General features: G+C 35.6%; 1 protein-coding gene across 8 annotated transcripts in view; it reads right to left on the minus strand.

Moving 5' to 3' along the window:
• Positions 1–687: 687 nt before the first annotated feature.
• LOC127876064 (cholesterol transporter ABCA5-like) overlaps positions 688–16,396 on the minus strand; it is a 106,379-nt gene continuing 90,670 nt past the window's right edge. For all 8 annotated transcript variants that reach the window (XM_052420921.1, XM_052420923.1, XM_052420925.1 and 5 more), the window contains 6 exons: positions 13,862–13,956; positions 13,198–13,317; positions 11,462–11,549; positions 8,701–8,857; positions 7,807–7,862; positions 688–6,891 (listed from right to left, as the gene is read on the minus strand). In XM_052420921.1, the coding sequence (XP_052276881.1) occupies positions 6,841–6,891; positions 7,807–7,862; positions 8,701–8,857; positions 11,462–11,549; positions 13,198–13,317; positions 13,862–13,956 (567 nt within the window). In that variant the 3' untranslated portion in view covers positions 688–6,840. The remainder of the gene's footprint in view (positions 6,892–7,806; positions 7,863–8,700; positions 8,858–11,461; positions 11,550–13,197; positions 13,318–13,861; positions 13,957–16,396) is intronic.

Here is a 16,396-nt window from a genome sequence, read left to right on the forward strand (position 1 = left end):
GATACTATATGTAATTCCTTTATTGGTTGCTTATACCCTCATAATTATTGTTACCCATCCATCCTGGAATATAGGTTTTCAAGCAAAGAATGCAACTCTTGAAAAACACTTCCCCTTTCTTATTGCCCCAATTTTAAAATTGCCCAAACATCCCATTTAGTAAAAAAAACTGAGGGAGAAAACTTTTTTGAAAGCTGTCAGGTTGGGTAAACGTGTTTTTGTCGGAAAATCTCTTGAGTTTATGAAGAAGTTGTTGCTTAATCTCTAAAGATACCTCATCAGTGTTTTGCAAATTGACTATTTCTAAAGAAATGTTAAAGAAAATGGACCCTTCTTCCTCATACATATATTGGAAATACAGATGTCCCTGGTCATCTTGTAATGAACATCAATAAATGGGATAAAATCTACTAAGAATGTACATTTGAAAAGCATACCACTCATGGTGTACAAATACATGGTAAACATTAAACAATTGTTATATGAGGATTGTAGTAACAAGGCCGAATTCATTAAGACTGGAGAATAATGCGCCTTTATCAAGAATTACATTATTTGTTAGCTGAATTGTTTGGAATTTTCCTGGCCAATCTGGATTTATCAGTACTTGGAGCACATATGCATGCCATTAAATGACTGTTGCATAGTTTGTGGACACCGCAATAACATAAACGTTGACAAAGTCCATTTCAGATTTCTGTGCGTTTTATTTCTTTTTATTAAACTCAACACGTTTTTAAATGTTTGTAAAATTCAAGATAAATGTGAAGACCAACAACGGGCCCCACCCACGACAGCAAGAAATTACGACCTCTCCTATCCGGCTGTGGGCATGATACTGACTATTAACTAACAAAAAACAGAAGTTGATTGTGACGTGTGCAATTCTGATTGGCTGATTCTGACACATAATGAATACATACGGAATTAATCGATGTTTGACTGATCTTTATGATACGTAAATATACAAGGACTCATCAAGTATGATACAAACCCGAAGTGTCCGAAACTTATTGACGTTTGATACCCAGAGGCAATTAAATGTTGATCTAGTGACTGTCTTTTGTATGAAATTTGGGTTATTGCGTTGATACAAAATTTGATTATATTTATTCAATAATGCCCCAAATTGTTTGTTACAGTACACTGACAAACGCCAGCTAGGCTATAGACTAGCACTGACTATCAACTGAGCCAGCCCGACCATGCAAGCACTTTATGTTTTAATATGTTGTTTTGTTAAGATGCTTAAATCTTCACAATCACATTATTCAATGATTTTCAAATATACAAAAATTAAGCCTGTTTCTTTTTAAACCATGCATTTGTCATAATAAAAGCAACACTTAATGCCACTACAAGACTTTTATTACCTAGAACTACAAGCAATATAAGAGTTCTTAGTTACAGTTCACAAGGAATATGGCATATAAACGCACAAAGTTATACAGCAATAAAGATGAAAACCATTTGTAGAAACAAGTAGTATACACTTGTTAACATGTATAAGTATTCAAATAATAAATTCAATACATTCAATAAAAATAAAAAGAAACAGAGAAATTGGTAAAAATTTGCCAAGGCTATTGTTATGTGTATTATTACAGGCAAAATGATGTCACAGTAGATAATTCCTAAATTTTGTTTTCATTACATTTCTGAATTGATTTTCAACTGTAATGCATTTACAGTAAATACAAATTTCCATTACAAAGGTAGAAAAATGTTAACTTCCACATGTGCTTATGTCATGGGACAATATTCAAGTGGGAGCTAGTCTACTTAAAAAATTACAAAATCATGATATAACTGGAAAGACATGTATGCTACTCTTAGTCAAAGATCACCATTCAAAATCTAAAAGGTGAAAAATGATACCAAATACTTTGAGATAATACATTCACAAATACACAGAACTATAAGAAGAACTTTGAATAAAACAAATGCTAATAAACATGCTGTTATAACTATCTTGATAATGAATAAATACTTATATAAATGTATGCTTATATAGTTACAATTTGAAAGTCTATAAAGTTGCAATCAGCTTGAAGTACAAATAACTTGAAATAAAAAATAATATAAAGAAAACAATTTGTGATTTAATCTATATTGTAGCAAAAAAGGAAAGACAAAAATAATATATGACATAACAGTAACTTTTCATAGGCAACACAGATGCCACTCATAGTGTTTATGCAAACAACATCTAACCCTAACAACATACTTAAGTACAATGGTAACAATACTTATATTCACTTCTAGTTTACTCTATCAAACTGTTATACCTCAAAAGATATATATGACATTAGTCAGGGGGGCACACGTATACGGGAGCTTACCGCGTTTAAGTGAGAAAGTTGTTGCAAAACTTCAAAGATGGCGTCGTTTGTTGGATTTTCTTAAAGGAAGGGAGAATATTTTCACCCGGTAAGCCCCTTTGTATTTATAATTATTTTAAATGAATACGCTCTCGGCTCTCCGGTGTGTGTGCTTCCCTTGGTTTTTTGTTTCAAGATCGTATGACGTCGGGATAAAAAAGTTATTGAAGGAAAACCGTCCACAAATCTGTTGTCTACTTACGGGACGTTCGAGAAATTGGATGTACAAATATCATTTTCTCTTATAATACACAGTATTGACACACGTGAACAGTAAAATATAAATAAAATCATGATTATTTCATTTTACCTGACGCCGTTTTATCACTGATAATTAATTTATTGGCAAACATTATTGGTTTAACCCCCTTATTTGGAACTGACTTCCTTTTAAGCACATTTTGGGACCTGACTTCCAAATGACAAACAGCTCTTTCATATGTAAAAGAGCTTGACATGATATACCTACCCATCTTAAATAAAGTGTATATGTGTACTTCAATAGTATTGTTTTATAACATGTTACATGGTGCAATATAAGTGTTTTCTTAATCACGTTACTTACTGTAGAATAATAATAATGCTGTTCGAAAAACCGGCCGACCAATTGAATCAATTCACCTATTTTCAAGAAGATGGGTCGTGTGGTGGCTGATGTACGAGATAATAGAACGTTTATCTTTCAGTAATATTATAATTATTTTCATGTATTTTATGACGTGTCGACCTTATTCTGCTATGAACTTTTTTTAACCATTCTTTTACTGTCTTTTCAGATGATGCAGGTTAAAGGGCGAAAATAAGTGCATCTTTCGTTGCAGTATATGTAATGAGGAATTTTACATCAGGGGAGGATGGAGGTATCATGCCCCATTCATGGACCACATGAGTTTAAATGTAGAATATGCAAGAAAGAATCCTTCAACAGAGCCGGACTAAAACAGCAAATAAAAAACACGAACATAACAAAACATGTACAGCTGATGTTTGTAGTGTTTTTGTTTTATTTATAAAGTCAACATAGACACGTCTGACATATAATTGCTATGAGTCAGTGCTACTTACTTACAAGTTTTATTCCGCATATGTCATGATGCTAGTTTCTCGCTTTGTTATGAAAATAAACCATTATCTGTGTTATGTCATTTCTTTCTACGATGTCTCTGCATAAATTTTCAATTGTATTCAGCACTTACATACATGATAAAAAAAGATTTGGGTCGGATTTAATTCGTTATGCATTTGACATATTAACATTTCTTACGATTAGAAGGCAATGTTAGGAACAAACGAAATAATCTTTCTAAGTGAACCAATACTTTATTCCCTCAATACAACAGTAATAAATAATATGTATTCACATGGGTATAAAAGAGAAAAAACATACATGTATAAAAATTATATTGATCACTTCTACTGAAATCATATCGTGTATTGCATTTGCACAAATGCACAAATTCTATCCACTACAAATTCACTTTTTGCGATTATAATATAGTGACCAACTCAGAACTGGTTTAAAAGAAGGTCGTCCAAAATGTGTCACATCAAAGTCACATACATGAATCAGTATCGTTATGGTAAAACGCGTCAAATGTCATTGTATTAAAAAAACAATTCATCTTTAAGTATCATAAAAAAACATCCACCGATATGCATCTTCTAAGCAGATGTCAGGTATTCCAAATTGCTTCATGTATTCCGAATCGCAACTATGGCAGTATTTGGTTACATCAACCTTATACTAATATCAAACCGGCTTTACCCTATTATGTTTTTCATTACACTTTTATTGCACGTATATGTGATTGTTTGGCAAGGTACTTCGACGTAATCTCTTTTGTTTGATTGGTGGGTTTTCATGTACCTATCGCATTCTAGAGCGGTACACACTTCGTTACGCCGTCTTTTTTAATCTTGGCATCCTCCACATATATAACTGGCGTCTAGATATCTGGAAATAGTAAGCATAGTATTCCGTTGGATGCATATTCAAACATAAGTATGTCCATATGTGTTAAAATAAACAGGTAAGAATTACACTGTGTTTATAATACTGTCGAATGTCTTATATTACACACACTAAATGTTAGCGTTAAGTACGCGATAAAACATATAATAATACAAATTAATAATAAAACAATTAATAGAAAAAAGAAAACTCTTGATTTCTTCAAACGAAAATGTTTTCCAAGACATTCGCACCAATGCGGAATTCATTCACGAAAGTTATTTCGCATAAAACCTTGTAACATAGGAAAGAGCTGTTAATCATTTCAAAGTCAGGTCCCAAAATGTGCTTAAAAGAAAGTTTAGTTCCAAAAATGGGGGTTAACCCGTTATAATTCGGCATTAAATGAATTAATAGACATAACAACGCGTCGAAATAAAAAAATATTCGTGATTTATGTTATATTTTACTGTACACATGCACAAATACTGTTTATTATGAGAGAAAATGATATTCGAACATCCAACATCTCGAAGGTCAAGAAATTAAACAACAAATTTGTCGACGGTTTTGCTTCAATAACTTTTTTATTCCGACGTCTACGGTTTTGAAACAAAAAACCGAGGGGAGCACAAACACCGTAGAGCCGAAAGGGATTATTCATTTAAAAGAAATATAAATATAAACTGGCTTACCGGGTGAAAATATCCGCTACTCCTTCACGAAAAACACTTAAACGACGCCATCTTTGAAGTTTTGCAACAACTTTCTCACTTAAACGCAGTAAGCTCCCATATACGCGTGCCCCCCTGTTAGTAGTCTGAATACAAAATGTATGCTACAACTAGATGCTAGCATAGTGCCATTGTAATAGTAATAAATTGAAAATAACAAAAAGGAATAGAAAATTATATTGTGTTACTTCTTTCATTTGTTTTCAAAGTATAATAATAACTTTCAATGCCTGATACATACATCTGTTATAATTGACATACACATACTGAAGTTTTTATTTTAAATCATTAGAAATGTTGTTGTTTTTTGGTACAATGCAGAACAATTTACCATGATTTTAACATTGATATACACTGGACATAACAGCTTCATCATATAATGACCTCTGCTATTGTGCCTTCAACATATTCAATATATTAATAACTATATCATTTTAGTGTTTTTTCTTTTAACAAAATTACTTGGCCCAAGGTCTTCTTACTACTGTGGTAAGGGGCCATATGCATTAATATTAATCATGAAGCTGCTTTTAAGCGAAAACCCACGTTGATTTCCCCAGAAAGGAGAAATTGTATCTCAAAGGTAAATATGCATGCAAAAGGACACTGTAAGAAAACAACAAATCTAGCAGGTTTAATTGCTTATCATATTTATTACATCTTTACAATCTTTTTTAGGGCATCTCACACAACTTAGCACTTAACCCTTTCAGTGCGGGAACCAAATTTTGAAGGCCTTTGCAAACAGTTTGGATCCAGATGAGACGCCACAGAACGTGGCGTCTCATCAGGATCCAAACTGTTTGCTTTTCTGATAGTATTCTTTGAAAAATATCGAAGAAAATGCTAATTTTAGAAATTCAGAAGACGACATTTTAGCAGAAGACAAATTTCCCAGCATGCAAAGGGTTAAAGATCCATCAATAGTATGCATGCAGTTTGTCATCTTGCCTTTAGAAACATTAGGAAGTCTACAATGTATTTATTGTTTATTGTTCATTTATCTGTAAGAAAGCTGTTATATAATTTTAACCCTTTGCGTGCTGGGAAATTTGTCGTCTGCTAAAATTTCGTCTGCTGAATTTTTAAAATTACATTTTCGTCGATTTTTTTTCAAAGAATACTATCAGAATAGCAAACAGTTTGGATTCTGATGAGACGCCACGTTCTGTGGCGTCTCATCTGGATCCAAACTGTTTGCAAAGGCCTTCAAAATCCGGTTCCAGCGCTCAAAGGGTTAATAAATCTATTTTACTCAACTTTTTGTTAGAATACATGTATTTCAATGTGTGACTATGAAAAATAAGAATTGATTATTGACATTATAATTATTATCATAATTCATTGGAATCTATATTGATCTTGTTTTAATTGCATGTTTTTCATGAAAATCATTGATCAAACATTTATGATAAGAATATAAGTGGGGGAATTAAGCCACTGGGGAGGGGGAGATTTTTTTAAAGTGAGGTAATTCATTTTGCTGGAGGTAGACATCTTTAAGTGGCAGGTGTTATATAAGATTAAAAATCCTTGTTGTCAGTATAAAATGTTCTTTTTTCTGCTAACATCAAAACTACTTAACATCTATGTGTTTCTCCATAAGAATAACCATGGAAATTGAATTTGGATTTTTATGAAAACTTCTGGCTAATAGACATTTATTCTTATTCCCCATACTGTCTGGGAGTCCATGACTGTTTTTTCTTCTTCAAATGTCGTTGATAGTGTAAGACTTTTTCTTCTTAATCAAACATACAAATGACATGTTGATCTATGGTTTCTCTCCTTCATCCCTCTGCTTCTTGGCAAAGTCAAGGAATACCTGTGTGTGGCAAGTAAACAAACCTTCAAACTTTAGACACCTCTACATACATAGCAAGGCGATGATGATAGTGTGTAAAACTGCTGAATCTGCTAAACATTTGTGAAAACAGGGCTTAATGTATGTGCAAAAAGTGTAGTCCCAGATTAGCCTGTGCAGTCTGCAGAGGCATATCATGGACAACACTTTCCACCTAAGACTTGACTTTTGTTTAGAACAGACACTAATCGAAAGCAGAAGGTATTGTCCCTGATAAGCCTAAGCAGAGTGCACACGCTAATCTGAGACCAAAATTAATGTGCATACCTTAACTCTTTCAGTGCGGGAACCGAATTTTGAAGGACTTTGCAAACAGTTTGGATCCAGATGAGACGCCACAGAACGTGGCGTCTCATCAGGATCCAAACTGTTTGCTATTCTGATAGTATTCTTTGAAAAAAATCGAAGAAAATGCTAATTTTATAAATTCAGCAGACGACATATTAGCAGACGACAAATTTCCCAGCATGCAAAGGGTTAAGCCCAATTTTCCCAGAGCAAGGTTCATATTTATTAATTTACAATGGTTTAATGCTCACCCCACAAAGTATCAAACCATTTTATTTTCTACATTTGAATTAAGCTCAATTGTTATATTCTGGCCTGTGTTTTAAACTAAAAGATATATACAATATTAATACAGAACGCATGAGTAAAATGAGCATCAAGTGTACCAGCTACTGCTAAAAAAAACTAACCTATAATGTAACATAAGCAAGCTGTTTGCTGTAAAGTTACGCAAGGTTTCATTGTCTCCCTATTGGACATGATAACTCCTGACCAGACTTCGTGACTACGGCATTATTTCATGAATTAAGACATGATGATAGAATCAAAATGTATAATATCAGTATATGACAATGGAAAGAATGTCACCTGTTCCAAGGAAGCCTGACTGAAACTGAACTCTTCCACACTATGGACCTTCTTGGCTGCAAAAGAAATATGGTGGTGCTTGGTCCTTTGTGTTGCAATGGTGATAATCACATAACAGACACATGTAAGGCTATTGCTATTACAAGCCTAGGATGATAAGGTCTAAAAAAAAACAAGAGGGCCATGATGGCTCTTGTGCACTCACCTAAGTTCATGGACACATATTGTTAGACATGACCTGATGATCTACTGTTTAACCCCCCTTGAACTAGATTCATACATAGACTGCATATTGTCAAAACATATATTCTTACCAAGTTTCATAAAGATTAAGACACACATAAGACCTCTTAATTGGTAACAAGTTTTTTTTTTTAAGATTTGACATGGTGACCTAGTTTTTGGATGCACCTGATACAATTCTAACTTAGCCAAGACACTGTCATAATATACATTATGACCAAGTTTCATCAAGTTCCGGATATATATGTTGCCTGTTTTTTTTATAAATATATGACCTGGAGACCTAGCCAGACTACTTCTCTTATGTCCATATAATCACTCTGCCAGCTTCAGTACTTGTGTTCTTTTGCAAAATGCTTTGTTTACTTGAAATAAAATATGTTGTCATTAAATTTTAAAATAGAATAATATGTCACAAAAAGGTATGGTATTACAAGAACATCAGTCTCCTTGGTTGATTGAAGTAGGATCACACAAGCAATAAGACTGTACACAACCAACTTGACTGATATACAAGTTTTAAGAACACTATACCTTAGCATAACATTCTATACATGCTTAAAATTTGTCTCTTTGTCCACATTTTCTCGATTTTTGAAATTAAAATTTAAACAAAGAAAACCCCATACTGACAGCCTAACAGAAGCCTACCTTGTTCGAGCACTTTGAACGCACTGGCAAGTGACTTGACGTTGTGTCGGGGCACCTTGAACATGACCCGCTCACTGAACTCCTCAACACACACCACGTCTGGGAAGTGGAGATGTATGTAGTCCTTCAGCTGTACCATGGCCCCACTGTAGTCGGCCTGAAATAGTGCACAGCAGAAACTTGTCTGAAAGATTCCATGCATAACATGCTAGGAAAGTGGCACTGTGTGTTTTCCTTAGGTAGAACTGCAGCTTAAGTTCAGATAGCCTAAGGAAACAAGAAACCGTCGGAGACCGGTTATTCTCCCCAAAGTTTTTTTTTGTCACAATATTGCACTATATATTTAGATAAAAGGAAACGTCTTGAGGGGCAAAACTTTGGACAAAATAATAGGATGGATGGTTTAGCAACTTAAAAATTTCAAAGGGCCATAACTCTCTAAATAAATCATCTAACCAGAACCCACAAATAACATGCGCATCTCCTGAAGGTAGTTAAGCTTCCCATAAAGCTTCATTGAATTCCAGTCAGTAGTTGGGGAGAAATAGCCCGGACAAGAATTGCACTATACGTACAGTTTATAGAAAGTTTCAAAGGGCCATAACTCTGTGAAAAATCATCCGACCATAACCGGCTGATAACATACACATCTCCTGTTGGTAGTGAAGCTTCCCATAAAGTTTCATTGAATTCCCGTAATAAGTTGCCGAGAAATAGCTCGGACAAGAATTGCACTATATGTACAATGCAAAATTTCAAAGGGCCATAACTCTGTGAAAAATCATCCGACGAGAACCGGCTGATAATATGCACATCTCCTCTTGGTAATGAAGCTTCCAATAAAGTTTCATTGAATTCCAGTCATTAGTTGCTGAGAAATAGCCCGGACAAGAATTGCACTATATGTACAATGGAAAATTTCAAAGGGCCATAACTTTGTGAAAAATCATCCGACTAGAACCGGCTGATAATATGCACATCTTCTCTTGGTAGTGAAGCTTCCCATAAAGTTTCATTGAATTCCAGTCATTAGTTGCTGAGAAATAGCCCGGACAAGAATTGCACTATATGTACAGTTAATGGAAAATTTCAAAGGGCCATTACTCTGTGAAAAATCATCCGACCAAAACCCGCTGATAATATGCACATCTCCTCTTGGTAGAGAAGCTTCCCATAAAGTTTCATTGAATTCCAGTCATTAGTTGCTGAGAAATAGCCCGGACAAGAATTGCACTATATGTACAGTTAATGGAAAATTTCAAAGGGCCATAACTCTGTGAAAAATCATCCGACCCGAACCCGCTGATAATATGCACATCTCCTCTTGGTAGTGAAGCTTCCCATAAAGTTTCATTGAATTCCGGCCATTAGTTTCTGAGAAATAGCCGGGACAAAAATTGTGCACGGACGGACACACGGACGGACAGACGAAGCGGCGACTATATGCTCCCCCAAAAACAAATTTTGGGGGAGCATAAAAATATGCGAGTACTGGTAAATATTGTGGATCAGTAATTTGGATAAAGATTGCACATAAGTAATTTTTATGAAAGATTCTACATCACTTATTTTTAATCTGACATATTTCACATTAAGTAATTTGTCTGAGAGAGTAATTTGTAACGTGAGAGACAGGAATTAGTAAAACTATGTCATGACCCATACCCTCTCAAAATATCATGCTGCATTCACAAACCACGATTCGTTAATACCCTGTGCATTAGATTTATTGCAATTATAGCCAAAAGAGTATAGATACTTTTCTAAGTCTTTGGAAGTATCTTTAAGTAACTTAAAAATGCTTCACAGTACAGCTCTGAAGCATGACCTCCTGGTAGCAAGGCAGACACACTATCTACTTGATCTCTGCCATCTCAATGGCTGCCCAGTGCTCTATCAACTGAGCTAGCTAAACTGTTGCATATAAGTTACTGGGCAACTCTTACAGAAGTTCAAAATTAGTTCAGGCGGACAATCGCTTCATTGTAGTTGTAGAATTGATTTTACGTGTATTTGCCTAAAAATATTTGGTGCAACTGCAAGTTCGTGAAATAGAATATAATTTTGCATAATATATTTGAACAAAAGACAAGAGATGTGTTTGTCAGAAACACAATGCCCCCTAATGCGCCGCTTTTTTTTTTTTTTTGGACCTTTGACCTGGAAGGATGACCTTGACCTTTCACCACTCAAAATGTGCAGCTCCATGAGATACACATGCATGCCAAATATCAAGTTGCTATGTTCAATACTTCAAAAGTTATTGCAAAACCTTAACCTTGACAGAATGACTGACAGAAAGACAGACAGACAGACAGACAGACAGGCCAAAAACAAATCGAATGATCGGGGGCATAAAAAGCCCATTATTGGATCAATTTGTTTCATTAAAGAAAAAAACTTTTCCGACATGGATTGTTTACCATTTTTTGCATCCCATTATTGTTTACATCAAAGAAATGCTTTGATCAAATCATTTAGACAAATATATTATAAATATCATCCATAAACGATGTAAGTAGCAAGATGGAAAGGAAATTAATCTAAAAACTAACAAGCCAAGTGAAAATAGCTATATGAACCAGCATAAAACCAGAAAAGCCTGAGTAACTTGCAGTTTGTTCAGATTTTGTGCTTTTTGCTGCTCATCAGTGTATTTAAGGTTAAATTTGATTTTCTAAGGGCCAACAAACACTTCAAAGTGCATCTCTGAGTAGCAAAGGGTGTGTGATAGTACATAAGATAGGCCCTGGATCCTCACCTGTTCTTCTGCCGCCAGTTGAAGTTTGATCTCCAGTAAGTAGCCACTGCCATACTTGTGCTTCAGGTGTTGACTTGACCCAATACACCTGGCAAGGAATTCAGTAGCAGTAGCATTATTATCATTATCAACAAATGAATTTACGGCTAAGCAGATATTGATTCATCTTCCTGTTTATCAATGGGTCTACAGAGCAATGGATAATGTTGCCATGTGCTTTTATTTATATACAAACCATTTGATGGTGAATACTCTAAAATTCTATTTAGAAGCAATATGCTAGATGAATGGCATGTATAGGTTTAACTGCAGATTGTGTTTCAAATAGGATTTTTTTCACAAGTAAGGATTTCATTTTTTAACTGTGACCTTAATGCGGCTAACAATCAAGAAATGTTGATAGGAAAATACTATATACATATATGCAAAGCATTTGCAGAAATTTCTACAAGGCTACAACATATCTGCAAGGGGCATAAAATGCTTGCGTTTTTGACGTTAATCTAATCCTAAACAAGCAAATACGTTGAATTGATATCCCCCGCCATATGAATTTTAATTATGGATGGGTGTAGACCTTTGACCACAATGTGTGACCTTGACCTTAGCCCCTAGGATTATGGGTGTTGAATGTGAAGCAACCCCAGATGATAGAGAACAACTATAGCCAGTTTCATGGCATAGTAAAGGAATGACTAAATAATGAATAATTGATCAAATTTGTGATCTTTGACCTCAATGTGTGACCTTGACCTTAGCCCCTAGGATTATGGGTGTTGAATGTGAAGCACCCCCAGATGATTGAGAACAACTATGGCAAGTTTCATGGCTCTGGCTCATGTGTCAATGGAGATAAAGCTGTAAGCTTATATTAAAAAGCATTTTTTCAAGATACAAAGGGCCATAACTCCGTTATTAACAGATGGTGTACAATGCCATTTGGTGTGCATCATCCTGTTAGCCATAAACATGCTCATACCAAATTTCAATGAAATCTGCCAAAGCGCTTCCAAGATATGGCTACGGACGGACGGAAGGACGGACAGAAAGACGGAAGGACGGAAAGACAACGCCAAAACAATATCTCTCCGCCTGTGACGGGGGATAATAAGTTATTTCTTAAAAATATTCTAATTTACAACCACTGTTTGGGCACTGACAACACTAACATTTATAACAGCAAAAAACAATGTTTCCAGCCAGTCAAAATTCATTGAATTGATATCCACCGCAAATATTCTTCTGGACACATAAGTGTTATATTTGACACTCAAAAAAGCATTTTTTCAAGATACAAAGGGCCATAACTCCGTTATTAACAGATGGTGTACAATGCCATTTGGCGTGCATCATTCTCTTATTGATATACATGACCATACCAAGTTTCAATAAAATCCGCCAAAGCACTTCCAAGAAATGGCTCCGGACACAAAAAAAGCATTTTTTCAAGATACAAAGGGCCAAAACTCCGTTATTAACAGATGGTGTACAATGCCATTTGGCGTGCATCATTCTCTTATTTATATATATACTCATACCAAGTTTCAATGAAATCCGCCAAAGCACTTCCAAGGTATGGCTCCGGACAGACGGGCGGACGGAAAGACGGACGGACAACGCCAAAACAATATCCCTCTGCCTATGGCAGGGGATAACAAACAAAAAAGAGCTTGATAATAATCAAAAGTCAGAACAAAGGACTAAAAAGTGTTCAATCCCTATGCTGTCCTACTCACTGTATCTTTCCGTTGACCATGATGGCGATGCGTGAACAGAGGGCGTCAGCCTCCTCCATATAGTGGGTAGTGAGGATTGCACCTCTGTCCTGGTCCTTGAAACTGGCCGTGATAAAGTCCCTGAAATGCACATATGCTGGCAGCGTCAGGCCTTTCCATAGGATTGTGTTATGGCGCAGGGGCAAAGAAGCTGTTCAAGCACAGATGGCAAAGGTCTTGAGTATTTTTTAATGTAAGAAGTCTTACATTAATTTCTTACTTCATTCGCACTTTGGATCAAAAGTAGGGGGAGAATGGCCGTCAAAACATGAGATGTTTGTAATACATAATTGATCCTGACTAGAAGCAAACTTGTCAATAAATGCCAATAATATCCTCACAAGTAACCAGCATACCAATTGAATTTGGAAAGATCTAAACTCTAGATATCAAGCGAAACTGACATGGCTTACAAACACACTAACAGGTGCAAAGAAATATACACTACTTCAAATGGGCGCAAAGTGTCGTCCTAAATTACCCTTGCAGTCCCCAGCTAATCTGGGACGACAGTTTACTCACATGCATTAAGACTAGTGTTCCCAGAGTGTGGCTCAATTAGCAGACACAAAAAGCAGATCAAGTATAGAAAAATATCATTATTTCTATGACTGTATGTACGTACCAGAGGAAGCGTTTGGACTGGGGATCCAAACCAGTGGAGGGTTCATCCAGCAGCACAACTCGTGGGTCTCCCAGCATGCTCATGCAGTAGCTTAGCTGTAATGTGTCATATCCTTTCTGAGTCCTGGGTAATTTTCATTAAGATGCTACATCTCAAATGTTATATAAATGTTTTGACCATGACTCATTATAAACATAATTATTAACCTTTGGTTTATATTTTGTTGCTTTTTTTCAAATGTTTATTTCTGTGACCATCAAAGTAATCTATTGTGTTGATTGTGCCAGTCATGATCAATGTACCCATGAAGTTTCATGATCCTAAGCCTAAGCGTTCATGAGTTATCATCCTGAGACCATCTTGTGGACGGACCGACCAACATGTGGAAAACAATATACCCCCTCTTCTTCGAAGGGGGGCATAAAAATGTCAACAGACATGGAGCATGGAAAGTGTTACTTACAAACAATAAAGAGGAGGAAATAATGTTTGTATTTGATAAGAACGTATAAAGTTATTTTGAATTTACCTGTTTAATCGCATTTTTGATCAGTAAATGATGGTGACTATGTTAAAACTTTTCACCAGAACAAACTGGATTATGTGCGAACATTGTGTCAAGTGTTTTTACACGATCTCTATCAGCAAGACTCAAAAAGGACCCACAACTAAACACAAACAAGCCATAAAAGCAGTCACAATAATTTTTTTTGTTAACTTACACAATGAAATATTTTGCTCATAAAGATTGTCACCATGTGTGAAGATCAGCAAGTGTCATTCAGATTGAATTAAACATGTAACAAAGGGCTTTTACTATAAACAACTGTGGTAGTGCAGTCTCGTTCGCTTATGCAAGTGAACCTGTCACGGGACAGTTACGAGTTATGTAACTTTGTGAGCACTTATGTAATACGGAAATATTTATCGAGTCTAATTAAAGAACACTTATTTCTAACACACTTACTTGTTGTAATTCAATTAACTAAAGGCGTCCAGTCAGATACGCCTGAATACACTCAAAGAATTAATCTATAAGTGAAAACCAAAGCAGCTTTAATGAAAACTAGAGCTTTGTGACAGACGTGACAAATACTCCCACATGCCACACTGACACAGAATATTTTACATGTTGTCTTTACAAAAAACAGCCGACAACATGCTCAATGTTTAAACCGCACTTAGTGACCCAAGGACCTTAAGTTTTTGACCCGGCATAACCCATGTTTGAACTTGACCTACACATCATCTAGAAACAACTTCTGACCAAGTATGGTGAAGATCAGATGAAAACTACTTGAATTAGAGAGCGGACATCATGCTGAATGTTAAATAACGCCCTAAGTGACCCCGTGAGCTAGTTTTTGGCTCAGCATGGCCCATATTCAAACTTGGCGTGGAGTTCATAAAACTTCTGACCAAGATTGGTAAAGATATTGGATGAAAACTACTTGAATTAGAGAGCAGATATGCTGAATGTTTAAAACGCACTTAATGATCCATTGACCTAGTTTTTGATCCGGCATAACCCATATTCAAACTTGATCTAGACATCATCTAGATACAACTTCTGACCAAGTTTGGTGAAGATCGGATGAAAACTACTTGAATTAGAGAGCGGACACCATGCTCAATGTTTAAAACGCACTAAGTGACCCCGTGACCTAGTTTTTGACCTGCCATGACCCATGTTCGAACTTGGCCTAGACATCATCTAGATACAACTTCTGACCAAGTTTGGTGAAGATCGGATAAAAACTACTTTAATTAGAGAGCGGACACCATGCTCAATGTTTTAAAACGCACTAAGTGACCCCGTGACCTAGTTTTTGACCTGCCATGACCCATGTTAGAACTTGGCCTATACATCATCTAGATACAACTTCTGACCAAGTTTGGAGTTTGGTGAAGTTCTGATGAAAACTACTTTAATTAGAGAGCGGACAACATGCTCAATGTTTAAAACGCACTAAGTGACCCCATGACCAAGTTTTTGACCCGGCATGACCCATATTCGAACTTGACCTAGACATCATCTAGATACAACATCTGACCAAGTTTGGTGAAGAGCAGATGAAAACAACTTGAATTAGAGAGCGGACACTTAATACAGACCAACAGACAGACCGACAGACCGACCGACAGACAAGCTCACTCCTATATACCCCTCTAAAGTTCGTTTGTGGGGGTATAATAACTAACTTTAGTCTAAAGAATCTATGCATCATTAAAAATGAACAAATACAGCAAATACTTTAATGAATGTAAAAAGAAGTTCACAATCTGTAAAAAAAACTGATATAAATATTAGTAACTGTTAGTGTAGAATTTGCATTTACAAATTTAATTTATAAAACAAGGGACAAAATTGTCACAAAACCAGGTTTTCATTGTGAAAAAAAAATCTGATAAAGGGAGAAAACTCAAACTGAACTTTTGAAATGACCAAAAAAAATTAACCCCCTTTGTAAGTTTTTTTTTTTTTTTAAATCTATTTTTAGTCGTGGCGACCTTGACATTGGAGATATTGACGTG

This window comes from Dreissena polymorpha, chromosome 4, assembly GCF_020536995.1.
Source record: "Dreissena polymorpha isolate Duluth1 chromosome 4, UMN_Dpol_1.0, whole genome shotgun sequence".
Lineage (NCBI taxonomy): Eukaryota > Metazoa > Mollusca > Bivalvia > Myida > Dreissenidae > Dreissena > Dreissena polymorpha.